Below are 13,660 nucleotides of genomic sequence, written 5' to 3'. Positions count from 1 at the left end.
CATCGTTTATATTGGAAACATTAAAAATGTTTCTCAGTTCTGTCCAAATTCCTGCAGACTTAGATTTCTTCTAACAGAGAGTAAATGCCTCCAACTTCATTCTTGACCTCTAGAAGGCACTGGCTCCTCAGAATAGAGAATTTTTGTCTGTGTATTAGCTTACCACACTGAAATTTAGGGCATCTGAGGTTAATTTTAGTGCCCCTTCCAGTGTAATCTGATAGCTCCTACTTGTCTGTCAAGTTGTCATTCATCAGAGCTCCATAATGGCACTTAGCTGGTGTGTTGCCATTGTTGACTTCTAGTGCCTCACCCTAAGAGTCGTGTCCTGCTCTCTAGTTATATTTGGGCAGAAAGTGGGGGCATAAGCAGATGCCGGCCTCCTCGTCAATTTAAAACAACATCTGACAAGTGATAGATCAGTAAGGATAGGTACTTTACTTATTCATATGCACCCCCCAGCAATTTAGCTGGTTCCCTAATTGTATTGTTTAAGAAAAGTGAGTTGTCTCTACTTGTTTTATATTTCTACCCACAAAGCACTATGGCTTCTCCTCATTTTGTCATTCTCAGAGCTACTAAAAGTGCCTATACTTACTTTATTTTTCCTTTTCTTTTGCACAGAGTTGCAAGACTGCCTCTCTGTTGGTGATCAATCTGAAGAGTTAGATAATCAAGAAGATGAAATTGTTCTGTAATTTTGCTTATGTAATGTAGGTGTATCTAAAAAAACCCCAAACACTCCCTCGAGAAACTGTGATCACTTATATTTCTAATTGAGAAAAAAGGGAACATCCCTAAAAATTGCAATTTACACAAAACCAGAACAAAAAATTTTAATGAGAGTTCCATGTGAAAAGAGAGGCAAGGCACTGAGAAATTGTATGTGATTGCAAGTGAACAAAAAGTGAACTGAACCTAATAAAATTATTATACTCATGCTTCATTCTTAATGAACCAAGTTTTATTGCAGAGTTAAGACTGATAGGTGACTAAGTAAAGGAAATTTTTCAAAAATAATGTTGCCTGACAAGTCCCTCAGCCAGTTTCCACAGAAAGGAAAGGAAGAAATATCCAACTTTGACCTAAAAGTACAGACCAGAAAAACTGTCTTTGGCTGCATGTGATTCTAGTCTAGCAATAATATTCCCATCAAACTGAAGTCCAAGCAGTTGCCCCCACAACAAGTTCATCTCTAAAAAGAAGTTAAGCACTCTCAATGCTCAGTTTCTGTACCATCTCCAAAAATAGCTGAGGAATCAGAACCCAACTGCTGACCTGGTGGTACAACAGGCAGATGATGGGCCAGCTCCCCTTTCACGGCTCTTTGTGTTTTACAGTGCTGACAACACTAGAGCTTGTTTTCATAAGTATACTATCCAGATATGAGTCAGAAGGCGTATGAAGAATGTGTACCACTAAGATTCAATTTTTAAAGTCACTTTTCTGTTCAAAACCACACTTAAAAAAAATAGAAAAAAAGGAAAAAAAAAAAAAAAGAAAAAAATCAAACCAAAAAAACCCACCCCACAACAAAGATGTGCTAAACTGACAAAATCTATCACTAATAGCTGCCTAAATCAATTGGTGGTCATGTCTTGCACTCTAACTTCAGTGGGGATGAAAAAGTTGAAAGGTGCTTGATGTATAACTATGAAAAATGTTCTTTTGGGGGAAGGTTTCAGATTAACAAACCTGAACACTGAATACTATCTAGCTTACAAAATAAAAAAACTAAGTTTATGGCAGCTGAACATAAACCAATTATATTGGTTACTATTCAAAAGAAAGAAAAAAAATAAATAAGATTTCATTTTGCTGTGGACACTTTTTGCATCACAATATGCCTGCAAAATGCGAAGTACCTATGAAGAGGAGAACAGGCACTTGTGAAGTCCACCTTTGAAGCTATACACATGGCATGGCCATTTGCTGGGCGATCTGTAATTCATACTAGAAAGCAACAGTAGATGGCCTACTTTTCACAAAAAGTAGAGCTAGAGAAAACCACATTGTGCCATAGGGAGGGGAAGCACAGGCATAGCCTTCATTATTAATTGGCATACAGAGAAAGAGCAAGCAGAAACAAGACTAGTGAAAGAAAGAAGGGAATTCTCCCCGGAAACATATGGGAAGCACAAAACAGAAGTAATAAAACATTAAAGAATAGGGATAAAAACACCAGCATGTCCAGAAAGTGCAATCATTAGCACTGAACATAATGAAAGCACTGGAAGTGTGATTGCAAAGGTTAATGGCTTCTTTTACACGTGTACAGCAAAAGACCGGGGTATCTAAATAGGAAATGTATGAAAGAGTCTTCCAAGTATCATTTTCTATATAACTCATCAGCCTTCACTAAAGGGAGAAGTAAAGGAAAGCACAGAAAATTCCACTTTGACACCTGTCCTTTAAAGCTGTTTTCATTTTCACAATTTATCTTTGTAGTTACTGCACAGCTGAGGTCCCAAAGCCAAGCACTGTTAGCAAGTCACTCTGGCCTGGTGTTCTACTCACTTTAGTGGTCCACTGGACCAACTCCTTTTTTTAATTAGGCACCAAGGCTAATTTTTAAGCTAACCTTGCCATATAAGCCAAATAAATGCTTGAATTCCTAAAGAAAAATAAGCACCCAGACACTGTTGAGGTGCCCTCTCCTCAGGAAGATGAGCACAAGCCTTTTCAATATGTTTGACTATCCTTTTCCTATCTGGCTGAGCTCTCAAACCACAAGTTGCTGAATGTTGCTGATCGACATTTGCAAGATACTTTGGGAAATATTTTTGCAGCTCCACAAAGTATTTGCAATGCTGGAAAGCCAGTGCACGTAAACATGCAATTTGAAGAATTATTGCTAAAAAACATTTAGTGAACACGTTTTCAAAGATCATACCCAAACTTCATAGGACACAAATACTTAGTAATAACGTAGCAATTGTTTACAGTTGTGTAAGTGATAGCAGTCACCTCTTTAGCCACTTGGTCTTGCTTCTAGTTAAGATCCAGCAAACTTCTTTAAAAGCTAAAGGTGTGACGTAGGAGTAGCTTAATGGAATTAAATGGCAGGACTTATGGGCACAAGGAAGAGAGGAAGGAGCGCAGCCGTATTTGTATACACGGTGTTACTGCTAACATAATTTGACTAGTTCTTAAAGAGTAGTGAATAGCAAGGGTTGCAAGATATAAAAATGGAGGTGATTAATTCTGTCTTGGCCTGAAAAAATTATTTTGCTTGCCAATATTTTGGCACCTCCTACTGACTAATACAGAAAGGGCCTGAGGATGTAAAACAGTGAAAAATGAAAAGTTTTGCTAGCTAGCCTACATTAGCCTACCATAACAATAGAGTAAGTGGGAAGGAAAGTGGAAAAAGAAAGATTGATTCCAACGCACAATATTCAGTTAGTTAAATGATGAGAGAAGGTTTTAGAGGGGAAAGGTTATAAGCATAATAACAGAAATGGGAAATAGGGCTTCGTGTGTGAAGTGTCAGTGTCCATCACAAATCTATAAGATGAGATTAATAATGGGTTAACATCTAAAAGAAAACATGTAAGAAATGGCTGCAACCAGTGAATTAGAACCACAGAAGGAGACACATCTCCTTTGCATATCTTCCAGTAAAAGGAGAAATTAGTAAGTTTTACAATGGGTCTGACAAGAGTGTGCCCACCCTTTTATTTAAACTGGTGTAAATCACATGTATTTCCTTCCAGTGTATCAAGTCAATAGAATAAGAATGGAAAAAGACTGCTGTAAGGGAGAACCAGGCCTCCCCAACAGCATAACAGTGGAAAAAGGGTAAATGTAAGCAGTTGGTGTCTATAGCACTTTGCTATGCCCTGCATTGCACAAATAAGTGGCTAAACTCATTTACACCTGTTACTCTCAAGTACACTACTACAGTTTACAGACCAAGCTCTGCTTTCAGGTGCAGACTGACAGTGCCTTCAGAAACATCACCGGAGTTGCTTTGCGTTTACAAGGGCAAAAATGAGAGAGAAGCAGCAGACTGAATTCTCTGTTAAACGGGTGCAAAGGTGCAGCACCTCCCTCAGAGGACACTTTTAAAAGCAGCCACAGAACAAAAGCCTCTCTGCTTGCCAGACAGGCATGCATTATAGGAACCACACCCTTCTAGGTAAACATGTACATAGAGCAAATCACTTCTTTTGTGAATAGGGTTTACTTTATCATTTTGAAATGCATATTGCTGTTTCTTTACCTATTAGTATGCTTAAAGGAATCATTTAAGAAAATAAACTTATTTGCCTATGTTTAGACCTATTTGTCTGTTATTAATCAAATGTGTCTAATATTTTTATCACATTGTATTTTAAATAAATAAATAAACACCACAATTACCTCTCAAATAGTTAGTTGCTAGCAATAAAATAAAGGTAAGAAATCACATAGTCTCCTGTGTGATGAGAGTAGGTGGAAAGGATGTATTGCTCCAGGTATACTGGTAACAGACAATGTCAATACCCCACACATTGCAAATTTTCTATTGCTTTCAATGTCAGTGCCCTGCTACAGGTTAAAAAAATGAAGCTGCATATGCAATGAGTACTTCTTATTGTTACTACTGTGTTTTAAAAAGAAATTAGATTGTTCTGCCTGATGATGTAGGGTTTTATATGGAAAGAAGCTGGATTTCACAGGAGGCACTGCACTTGGAACACCACCAAGAGCACCGTGCTTGGGCAGCCAAGACACTGTGTGGTTCTGGTGTTGTCCAAGGAACTGATGCCACTTGCCCCAAGCCTCATTTTGCACCTACTATACCGTGCTGTTTCAGAACGAGTGAAATAACAGCTTTTGTACAACATATGTTCAGTTCCTATAGTAAGTTATTTTTGCAGTTGGAAGGCCTCAGGCATTACTCTCCTTCCAAGCCATACACAAACAAAGAGGGCTTACCACAAAAAAGAGCCGCTGCTGAAGACTGTAAGGTTTACCTTTGCTCCCTCACTCAAGATCCTAATTTCACTAAGTGATGTCCCTTCCTTTCATTTTATATTATATAGCTATAACCTAAAGTTTTCTCTGAGGAGCAACACAGGTCCCTTCTGGTTTTCCCTTACCTTTAAAACCAACAAGATCATCCAAGACTTTGCCATCAGGAAAATCTAGATGTTACATCTGAAAGGAAATAGATCTTTTATTCCGCTAGTAATCCCTTTCCTATAAAATTTCAATTGATTCAATCTCACCTTATTATTGAATTCTTATTGCTACCTGATCTGAGCTAAGGTCAACTATACTTGAAAAATAAATAAAGAAAAAGATATAGTGCAATCAACTGGCAAGTCTGAACTGTTGCTCTCTTATTTCTGTTCTCTACCAGAACACACAGGATTTTCAGTGTAGGTGTTCTGCTATAATCACAGGGTAACAGCGGTCTAGAGGGCTCTAAAACTGCATGTGCTGAACCCAGATGTGCAACTTAAAGATCTAGGGTACGCCATCTACATCGCTGGAGTAGGAGTCATCAGAGCACCTCCTTCTTTCTCCAAGCACATAGACGCATAGCTTAGGAGGGATCTTGTTTCCAGCTGCTGAAAGTTTCCAGTCAGCTCAGTACCCTTTCTCTGGCTGCAAGAAAACATGATGGTGTGGAGGTAGCTGCATCTCCTGCTGGCCCACACTTTGCCATCTGTTTTGGGCCTATCCAGGTCCACACAATGTCCATTTTCATAGGGTAGGTGATTGCCACTCACGCCTACGTGTTTGCTGTTCTTAGAGTCTCAGCACACGTGCAAATCTGGGTGGCAACACATCCAGCTGCCTCTGAGGCAGGTACTCCTAGGGAAGCCAGCAGTGCAGACACCAGGCTGGCCCTCACACACCGCACAGTCTTCTGAAACAAAATGTTAATGCATATTGTGGGACATAATTTGTATCCACAGATAAGGGAATCTGGCTAAATATGTGGCTGTAAGTGACTTGGTATGTGATACAAGTGGCATTAAACCCTCAACTCCTGTCTTCTTCTCCCGAGTTTTTAAATCAATCTTCTTATCTCCTTTCATGAGGAACTTATGTTAGGAAGTCTACATCAAAGGAAAATATACATTTTTACTTTATTTCAAATGTGTTAACATTATTTATGAAAAACATTTCTGGCCAAAATATCAAAAACCATCTGATGTTCAATTATAAAAATACCACAACTGCATTTGAAACTTTACCGTAACTACAGTCTAAAAGTGAAACTAAAAAAGTGAAAGTTGCTTGTTGTTTTATGCTGCATAGACAGAAAGAAATGCAGAAAGTAAACAAAAAAGCAAACATTAACATACATTTATAAAAATCCTTCTTGCATTCTAAGATACCTCTGGACCAGAGGGAAAGAAGGCTGGCAATTTATAACACTTGTGATAAGAAAAAAATACGTGTGTGATCATATAAGTTGTTAGACACTGATTTCAAAGTATTCCTTGCAGATTCTGTGACAAACTCAGAAAAAGTAGGAACAGGTAGAGATTGCTGTGGAGATTTTCAAAAGTCTAAAAAGAAGGTATGCAACTACCTCTTGTCCATTTGGAAAATCCTGGTGTTCAGTCTTACTGTTCTTCTCACAGCTAAATTTCCTTCACTATTCCTTTTCTATTTGGTTATGCCTAATTAGCTAACGTTGGCAATACTCAGCCCACGTCATGCCCAGTAAACAGCAGATCACAACAGGAAAACATTAAGGAAGAGGACAACACATCTTGGATTTGATGTTTAATGAGGATTCTTGACATTTTCTTCATATGCTTCTAAACTCCATTTTGAGGTTTATGTTTGTAGTTGACGTGCAGGAAATCAAGTGACTCAATGTGTATTTACTATTTATATAATTACTTCTGCTAAATTGCTTATACAATTTGTGTAAGTAAAAAAAAAAAATCAGCAGAACATGCAGTTACACTGTTTACAATTACTCTGTCAGTTGATGCAATTACTATAAATAGGCTCAGAGACACCACGAATTAATGAAGTCGGAAGGGTAATATAAGAAGAATTCTGCTACTGCACATTTAGGGCATGTATCTTGAGATGTAGAAGGGTGATTTCTTTTTCTGTTGGGCTTTGGCAAGGATATATTATAAAGAACCCTGGCACCCCAAATTCCCCCAAGCTACAGATGCTCAGGAAAGAAAGCAAAATAGTAGAGTTATGGCTTGTTTTTAGCTAAATTTTAAACATTAAGAATGAACCAACGCTAGTGGAGTGCATGCACACACCTGACTGATTTTAGTGGGGTTTATATATGCAGAGTGAGTTGGGGAAGACTGATCTTTAAACCTGGAGCAGAGGTGCCATTTCCCTCTCTATTTTGAACACAGTAAGAAGTGTTTTATTTGCAATTCTATGTAATCTTATAAACCAAATGTAGTGGATTTCTTTTTCAATCTGGGAATTATTTTTTCGGAGTCACTGGATAAGAAATGTAGCCTCGTACGAAAATCGTCAGAAGAAAATTGTGCATATTAACAGTTCTCTTGAGAGCAATGATAGACATTCTTTGCATTTGTTCAGCAAATTTACATCCAAATCAGGAAGATGTTGGACTTGTCTCAGTTAATACTGAAGTATTTGCAAAAATCAATAAAGGAAAGTGTTTCCTGCAGAAGAAGGAAGAGATAACCTTGCACAGTTTTGTTTGTACCTTTTTGGGATACTATAGGCAAAATGATCACACCATTTCAGTGAACTGTGCATTTTCAGGCACAGAGTAGTAGTATGTGTCCTGGATGGTAGAGCCAGTGAATCCTGTCATATCCTTACAGCTGCATTGATGACAGGCCCAGCTTTGGGCCTCCTGTGTACATAAGCAGTACTCACCAGTGTAGCTGTACTCAGAAGCTTCTCTTACTTTTAAATAACTTTTGTAAAGTATTCAGGAACATTTTACACACACACAGAGAAAAATTATACTCTGTGGATTACGATCAGCTTTGTTTCTGCAACAGTAACATCCTCAAACTGGCCTCCTGATTTCCTTCATTCCCCAAATACATCTTTATCACAAAAAAAACAACAAAACCCACCTCAAAAATCTAAATGATCTGAGCAGCCTTGTTCTCTGCTGATGCCAATACACACTTTATACAAAGCTTACCAAGTGTAAAATACACTGAGTTAGTCTTCAGTTTTCCAGTTCTCCTGTTGCCATCGGCATTAAAGCCCCCCTCTCACCTCCTTCCTCGCAGAGAAATGCTTTGCAAAGATGTCACTGTACAAAGCCCCTTCCCCCTTCACTAATGCTGGTGCCCCGGTGCAGCAGACCCCTTTTACAGGTAGGCAAGTGGAGGCCGGTCGGGACGGCACCTCCTTCCAGAGGCATGGCTGGGGGAAAACAGGAACGACGTGCACCCTCCGGCATTTGGGACGAGGTGTGATCCCAAGACCTGATGCAGAGCTCGGGGAGACAGCCCTGGCTGTCAGACCATCTCCGCGCTGCCTGAGCGGGTGAATCCCGTTAAGCGGGAGCCTACGGGACGCACAGACTCCCGACGGGGCGGTGGCGGGGACTGTGATGGGGCTGCGCTGTGCCCAGCGCACGGCCCCGGCATCCCTCCACGTCCCTCCGGGAGCGGCGCCGCGGGCTCGGGAGCGGCCCGCGGCCCCGCCCCGGCCCGCCCCGTCGGCGGCTCATTGATGAGCCGCGGGCCTTTGAGGAAAGGGCGAGTGCGCCGAAACCGCTGCAAAGCCATGATTTTTCAAGCAGCAGCGCAGCCTGGGAACTTTGCATGTTTCGCCATTTTTCACATCCTGACTCATTTCTGTATCAAAAAACGTGTTCTCTGGAGCTCATCGGACACCCGCCGTCTCTCCCGCCGCCGTCGCGGCAGGCAGCATCCACCGCCGGGCAGCAGCAAGGGGAACTATAGCAGAAATCCCCCGCGGCGAGGCAACCGCAGCCGAGCCTCGGGCAGCCCCGGCTCCCTCTGAGTCTCCCCCAGAGTTCCTTTAATACTTCCAGCTAGAGTTGCTCGCCCCCCGGGGGCCGGTGCCGCTGCAGCCCGCACGCCACGCAGCGAGCGGAGCAGGTGCACCCGCGAGGGCCCACACTCCCCCCGTCGGCGGGAGGCACCTACGAGGGCCTGGGGTAGGTGGTCGGCGGGGTCGCCTCGGGAGCGGCCGCGCCGCCCCACGGAGGGACTCGAGTTCCACGCCCGCCCCGCACGGGGGAGAGGGGCTGCCCCCCGCCCCGACAGCTCCGGCAGTGAGACCTCGGGGCGCGGGGGGGCTGCGGAAGCGCCGTCGAGGGGCCGCAGCGCGGGAGCGGCGGCAGCGGCGGCGCGAGGCAGTCCCGCCGCTTGAGCGCGGGAGGGGCGGGGCGCGAGGGCCCCGTCGGGCGCGCGGCCCCGGTGCGCCCGCCCCGCGCCCGCAGCCGCGGCACGGGCCCGCCAGGCGCCTGCGCACTGCAGGGGCGCCAGATTTGGCGGGAGGGGGAGTGTCCAAGGGCCCTTTGTTTGATGGCATCTCTGTTTACAGAGTTTACTCTTTAATCTCAACCTGTTTCCTCCTCCTCCTCCCGCGGCTCCTCGGCACTCCTGTGTGCGGCGGCGGAGCTCCCAGGCGCAGCCTGGCAGCAGGGCGCGGCGGCGGGCGCGGGCTCCCCCGTTCTCCTCCCCCAGCGGCCGGTGCGAGGATGTCCCGGAGACCCCGGCACAGGTAACCCGCTGTCTGCGGGCGAGGGACGGCTGGCCCTGCTCCGCTCCGCTCCGCGCCTGTCAGACGGCGCGCGGGACGGGAGAGGGGGAAGGCAGCAGCAGGAGACGGGCTTACCCGGCGTACGGGGCGGCGGGCGGGCGGGCGGGCCGGCCCCCGTGCTCCGTGCACCTGGTCTACTCCGCTCCCGGCCCCGGGACACGCCGCAGAGCCGCCGGTGACAGGGCGGTCGGTCCCCGCGGCAGCCGGGGACCGTAAGGGACCGGGGCTCGCTGCCCGCCGGGGCCAGCGCGAAGTCCGACGGAGCTGAGCGCCCCGCAGCTGCGGGACAGGACAATGTCTGGCGGGCTCGGCGGCGGCAGGTAGCGCGTCCCATCCCATTCATTCATTCATTCATTCATTCCCGGCGGAGTGGCACGGCAGGTGGGCAGTGGGTGCGGGCATTGGGCTCACTCCTTCGTCTGCTTTTTATTTATTCGTGCGGTGGCGGCCCCTTCGCCCTTGGGAGCGCGGCTGTCGCCAGCGGGACAGTTACGCCCTGCGGGACTTAGCTTTTCACCGGCACACGCCACCCGGCACATGCCGGAGCGCGGCAGCGCGGGCGGGCAGCTGCGGGGGTCTGCGGGTCCGATGGACCGCTCGGCCGGAGCTGTCACCCGTGCCCGCCCTTCTGCCGCGCACCCGGGCGAGGGCGATCCGTGCCGCGCCAGGGGCTGGAGGCGGCGGCGCCCCCGGGACGGCGGGCTGGACGGGATGGGACAGGACTGGGCGGCAGCGCCGCGTGGCCGCGTCCGTGCCACCGCTGCCGGGCGGGCGCACAGAGCGGGGTTGTTGTCTAATTAGCCGGGGACGGCGGGTCGGACACGTGGAGGCTTTTTCTCTTTCTCTTTGCAGCCCGGCATCCTCTCCTCTTCCCCTCCCCTTTGGCTGGCTGTGACAGGGGAGAAGGTCGCAACCCTGCCTGTCACTGCCCGGCTGCCGGTCTCGTCCGGCAGGACTGGAGGGCTTGGGGGTCTCTTTTTAAGGAAGAGGGGCTTACGGTGCGGGAGGAGGCGGCAAGCCGCTGGGCGAGCGCCGGGCTGTACTCCCAGTGTCAGAGCGGGGTTGTCGCTAGAGCTGGCGGTGAATCACCCGGCCCATCTCTCCCGAAAGAGAACGGGACCGCCACCGCTGCCTCGCGGGCGCCTCCCGCAGGGACACGGCGCTCCGCCGCCCCGGGCTGGGAGGCAGGGACTGCGCGATATCCGCCTGATCCGCGGGCGCGGGGCCACCCCGGCGGACGCGGGCTCTGCCCCGCGGGGCTGGTGCCCGAATTCCTTCAATCGCGGTAGCAGATTTTTTTCCCCCTCTCCCCCTTTTTTTTCCCCGTTCTTTTCGCCGTATATCACTGCACAAGCCGATTGCCCGGGCGAACAGCGCAGCGCTGCTGGGGCGGCCGGGGGGCTCCAATCCGCTGTCCCGGCCGGGCGGAGCGCCGCGCCGTGCCGTGCCATGCCGTGCCATCCGTGCCGCGCTGCCCGGGTGGAGGCTTCGGGCCTTCGGCCGGAGGTGCAAAATAAAGTTTTAGAGGACCGCTGAGGGACCGGTTGGGTGAAGAAGCTACCGAGGGTCCCGAAATCCCGAAAAAGGGCCCTTTTCTCCTGCTGGAGATCGCAGGTAGTACAGTGGCCTTTGCTCGGTACTGCAGTGCCAGCGAGGCCCCGGTTATTTAAATAAATCTGTTACAGTACTGGTCCCACATTGAAGTCCTTTAACCTGTTCGCCGCTGATGCTGTGCTACCGCTGCAAAGCGGCGTTTCCCTGTGGTGCCCGCACGGCGCCGCCGCGCAGGAAGCGCCACCAATGGATGCGTACCTGGTGGTTGCTGTCTACGAAACTCATTTTCAAAATGATACTTGGAAATTGAGCCACAAAGCTTCCTTTGGCATATGGGCAGTGGCGCAGCTGTCTCTGTGTGTCATTGAGAAAAGGAATGCAGTTTGAGCGGCGGCTGGGGACGGAGCTGCACTCGTGGCAGCTGGAGCGTGGGAGCTTTGCTCGAGCACGAGAGGCTCCAGCTGCCAGCGAGGGGTGCCTGCGGAGTGGGAGCTTCAGTCAGGGCTTACCCCCAGTGGTTACGTGGGCTGGGGAACAGAGAGTGAGCCGTGGGGCTGCAGGACTACAGCATGGTGGGGGCGAGTTGAGGATGGCAGCGATGGGCTGGATGGGTGAGTCAGGGGCCAGCTGGCAGAGACTAGGGAAAGGCCACGCGCATCACGGTAGGCTGTGAAAAACTTCTTACATGTAGTGTAGTTTTCATGGCACATGCCACAGGCCAGAAAACGGGGTGGAAGATGTACAGTGTGATTAGCCCAGTACTTTAAAAAGAATGTGTGTTCAACAGCTTGCATTTTGGGGGTGTTTGCATCTTGACTAACAGTCTCTGTGTTTCACTGCAACTTAATTTAAAGTAATCTCCTGAAAACAGATTAAAAGCATAAACAATACCAGGTAATTTTATTACAAAATAACTTTCTTTTAATGTCTTAGTCATACCTTAACACACCACAGCATGCCGTACCATCAGATATATCACAGATTTTAGTCTCACAGCATGACATTGACTCCTTTCTAGCACTCGTGGTTAGCATCTCTTAGTTGAAGTATCAGAACTGCTGCTTATACCTTAAAAGTTAGAAATAAAATACTGTCCACTAGAAAGGCACCTCCTGTTGCAAAACATTCTCTATTGGTTTTAGTTAGCTAGAGCAAGTGCCATTTGTGAAAAGAGTATTGGAGTCCTTTTTTACCCACAGATAGCCTCTGGGGAAATCCCTTAGTCATGAATTAGGTGAGAAGCAGAGTATTTCAAAAACAATGTGAGGGATTTAGAAATAGAATAGAGGTAATAAAGTATTAAGTTAGAGAAATGGAGGGTATGGAAGGGTTTAATCATTCATTTGTTTGTTGCAAGATATTAAACATACTTGTGCTCAGTCCTTGTCTGTCCAGACCCATAAATGGAAGGCACATTTTATACGAGAGCTTATAGCATGTTAACGCTGCCACTTACTGTCTGTACTTAATTGTAAAAACTTTTACCTTTGCATATAGGGTCCATAACCCTTTTCTCAGACAAGGTTATTATTGTTTAACTTTTTGTATTTGTACACAGTCTGTTTTATTATGGAACAGTATAAATATCTGCTGTATAAAACATACAAACCCACTAATATTTTTCAGAATGTATGGCATGAGTTAAAGATCTTAAACATGTGCTTCTGTACTGGACACAGCCTCTAGTTCTCTTTATTGTCCCAAACATTGTGTTTTAATTTGAAACCTTCATTGGTTGAAAGTTTGCCAAATGTGTAATTCACCACTGATCTAACATTAAGAGCAGGTCTAAACATGCACAGTAATACGAAGGTTGCCAGCCCTTTGCTTGTATCTGTGGATACCAAAAACAGCAGAACCAGTTCAGAATACTAGAACAACAGAATGCAGAACAAAATCTTGTTGTGCAAGTTTTAAAACTTCTATCTGTGTAACCTTTGTAAGGATTGTACCGGGTTTTTTTTCTGCTTTGTAATTAAGCAGCTCAAATCCTCATGTTCCACTCTATCTCACTGTGTTACTTTCTGCAGTATATATAGTAGTGATGATGATGAAGAAGATGTTGAGATGTATGATCACGATTATGATGGTCTGCTCCCTAAGACTGGAAAACGTCACTTAGGAAAAACGAGGTGGACCCGCGAAGAGGTAAATCCAAGTTCATTCTTCTCCTGCATGTAAAAAGATAGAGAGCATGGATGACATTCTTCTCCGACTTGCTTCATGTTCTTCACCATGTTGCTTATCTGCAAACTAACTTCAGTGACAGTCCCATGTGTATCAAAGAGGACAGCTTTTTTGACCCAAAAGACATTCAGTCTTTTGTTTAACTTTGAGAATTGTTCTTGCATTTTAAATAAAATGTGTAAATACAGTTTTTTTATTTCCACTAAAC

The 13,660-nt window shown here is 46.3% G+C and overlaps 1 protein-coding gene across 3 annotated transcripts in view; it reads left to right on the top strand.

Moving 5' to 3' along the window:
• Positions 1-9,516: 9,516 nt before the first annotated feature.
• The window catches only part of MYB (MYB proto-oncogene, transcription factor), a 28,513-nt gene continuing 24,369 nt past the window's right edge, over positions 9,517-13,660 (top strand). For 2 of the 3 annotated variants that reach the window (XM_032682730.1, XM_032682728.1), the window contains exons 1-2: positions 9,598-9,672; positions 13,296-13,413. In XM_032682730.1, coding sequence (XP_032538621.1) covers positions 9,650-9,672; positions 13,296-13,413 — 141 coding nt within the window. In that variant the 5' untranslated portion in view covers positions 9,598-9,649. Of the gene's footprint in view, positions 9,673-13,295; positions 13,414-13,660 lie in introns of all 3 variants that reach the window. The other variant, XM_032682729.1, reaches the window with a different exon arrangement.

The sequence above is a fragment of the Chiroxiphia lanceolata genome, chromosome 3 (genome assembly GCF_009829145.1).
Source record: "Chiroxiphia lanceolata isolate bChiLan1 chromosome 3, bChiLan1.pri, whole genome shotgun sequence".
NCBI classification, from domain to species: Eukaryota; Metazoa; Chordata; class Aves; order Passeriformes; family Pipridae; genus Chiroxiphia; species Chiroxiphia lanceolata.
This window is presented reverse-complemented; position numbering and strand designations above follow the sequence as displayed.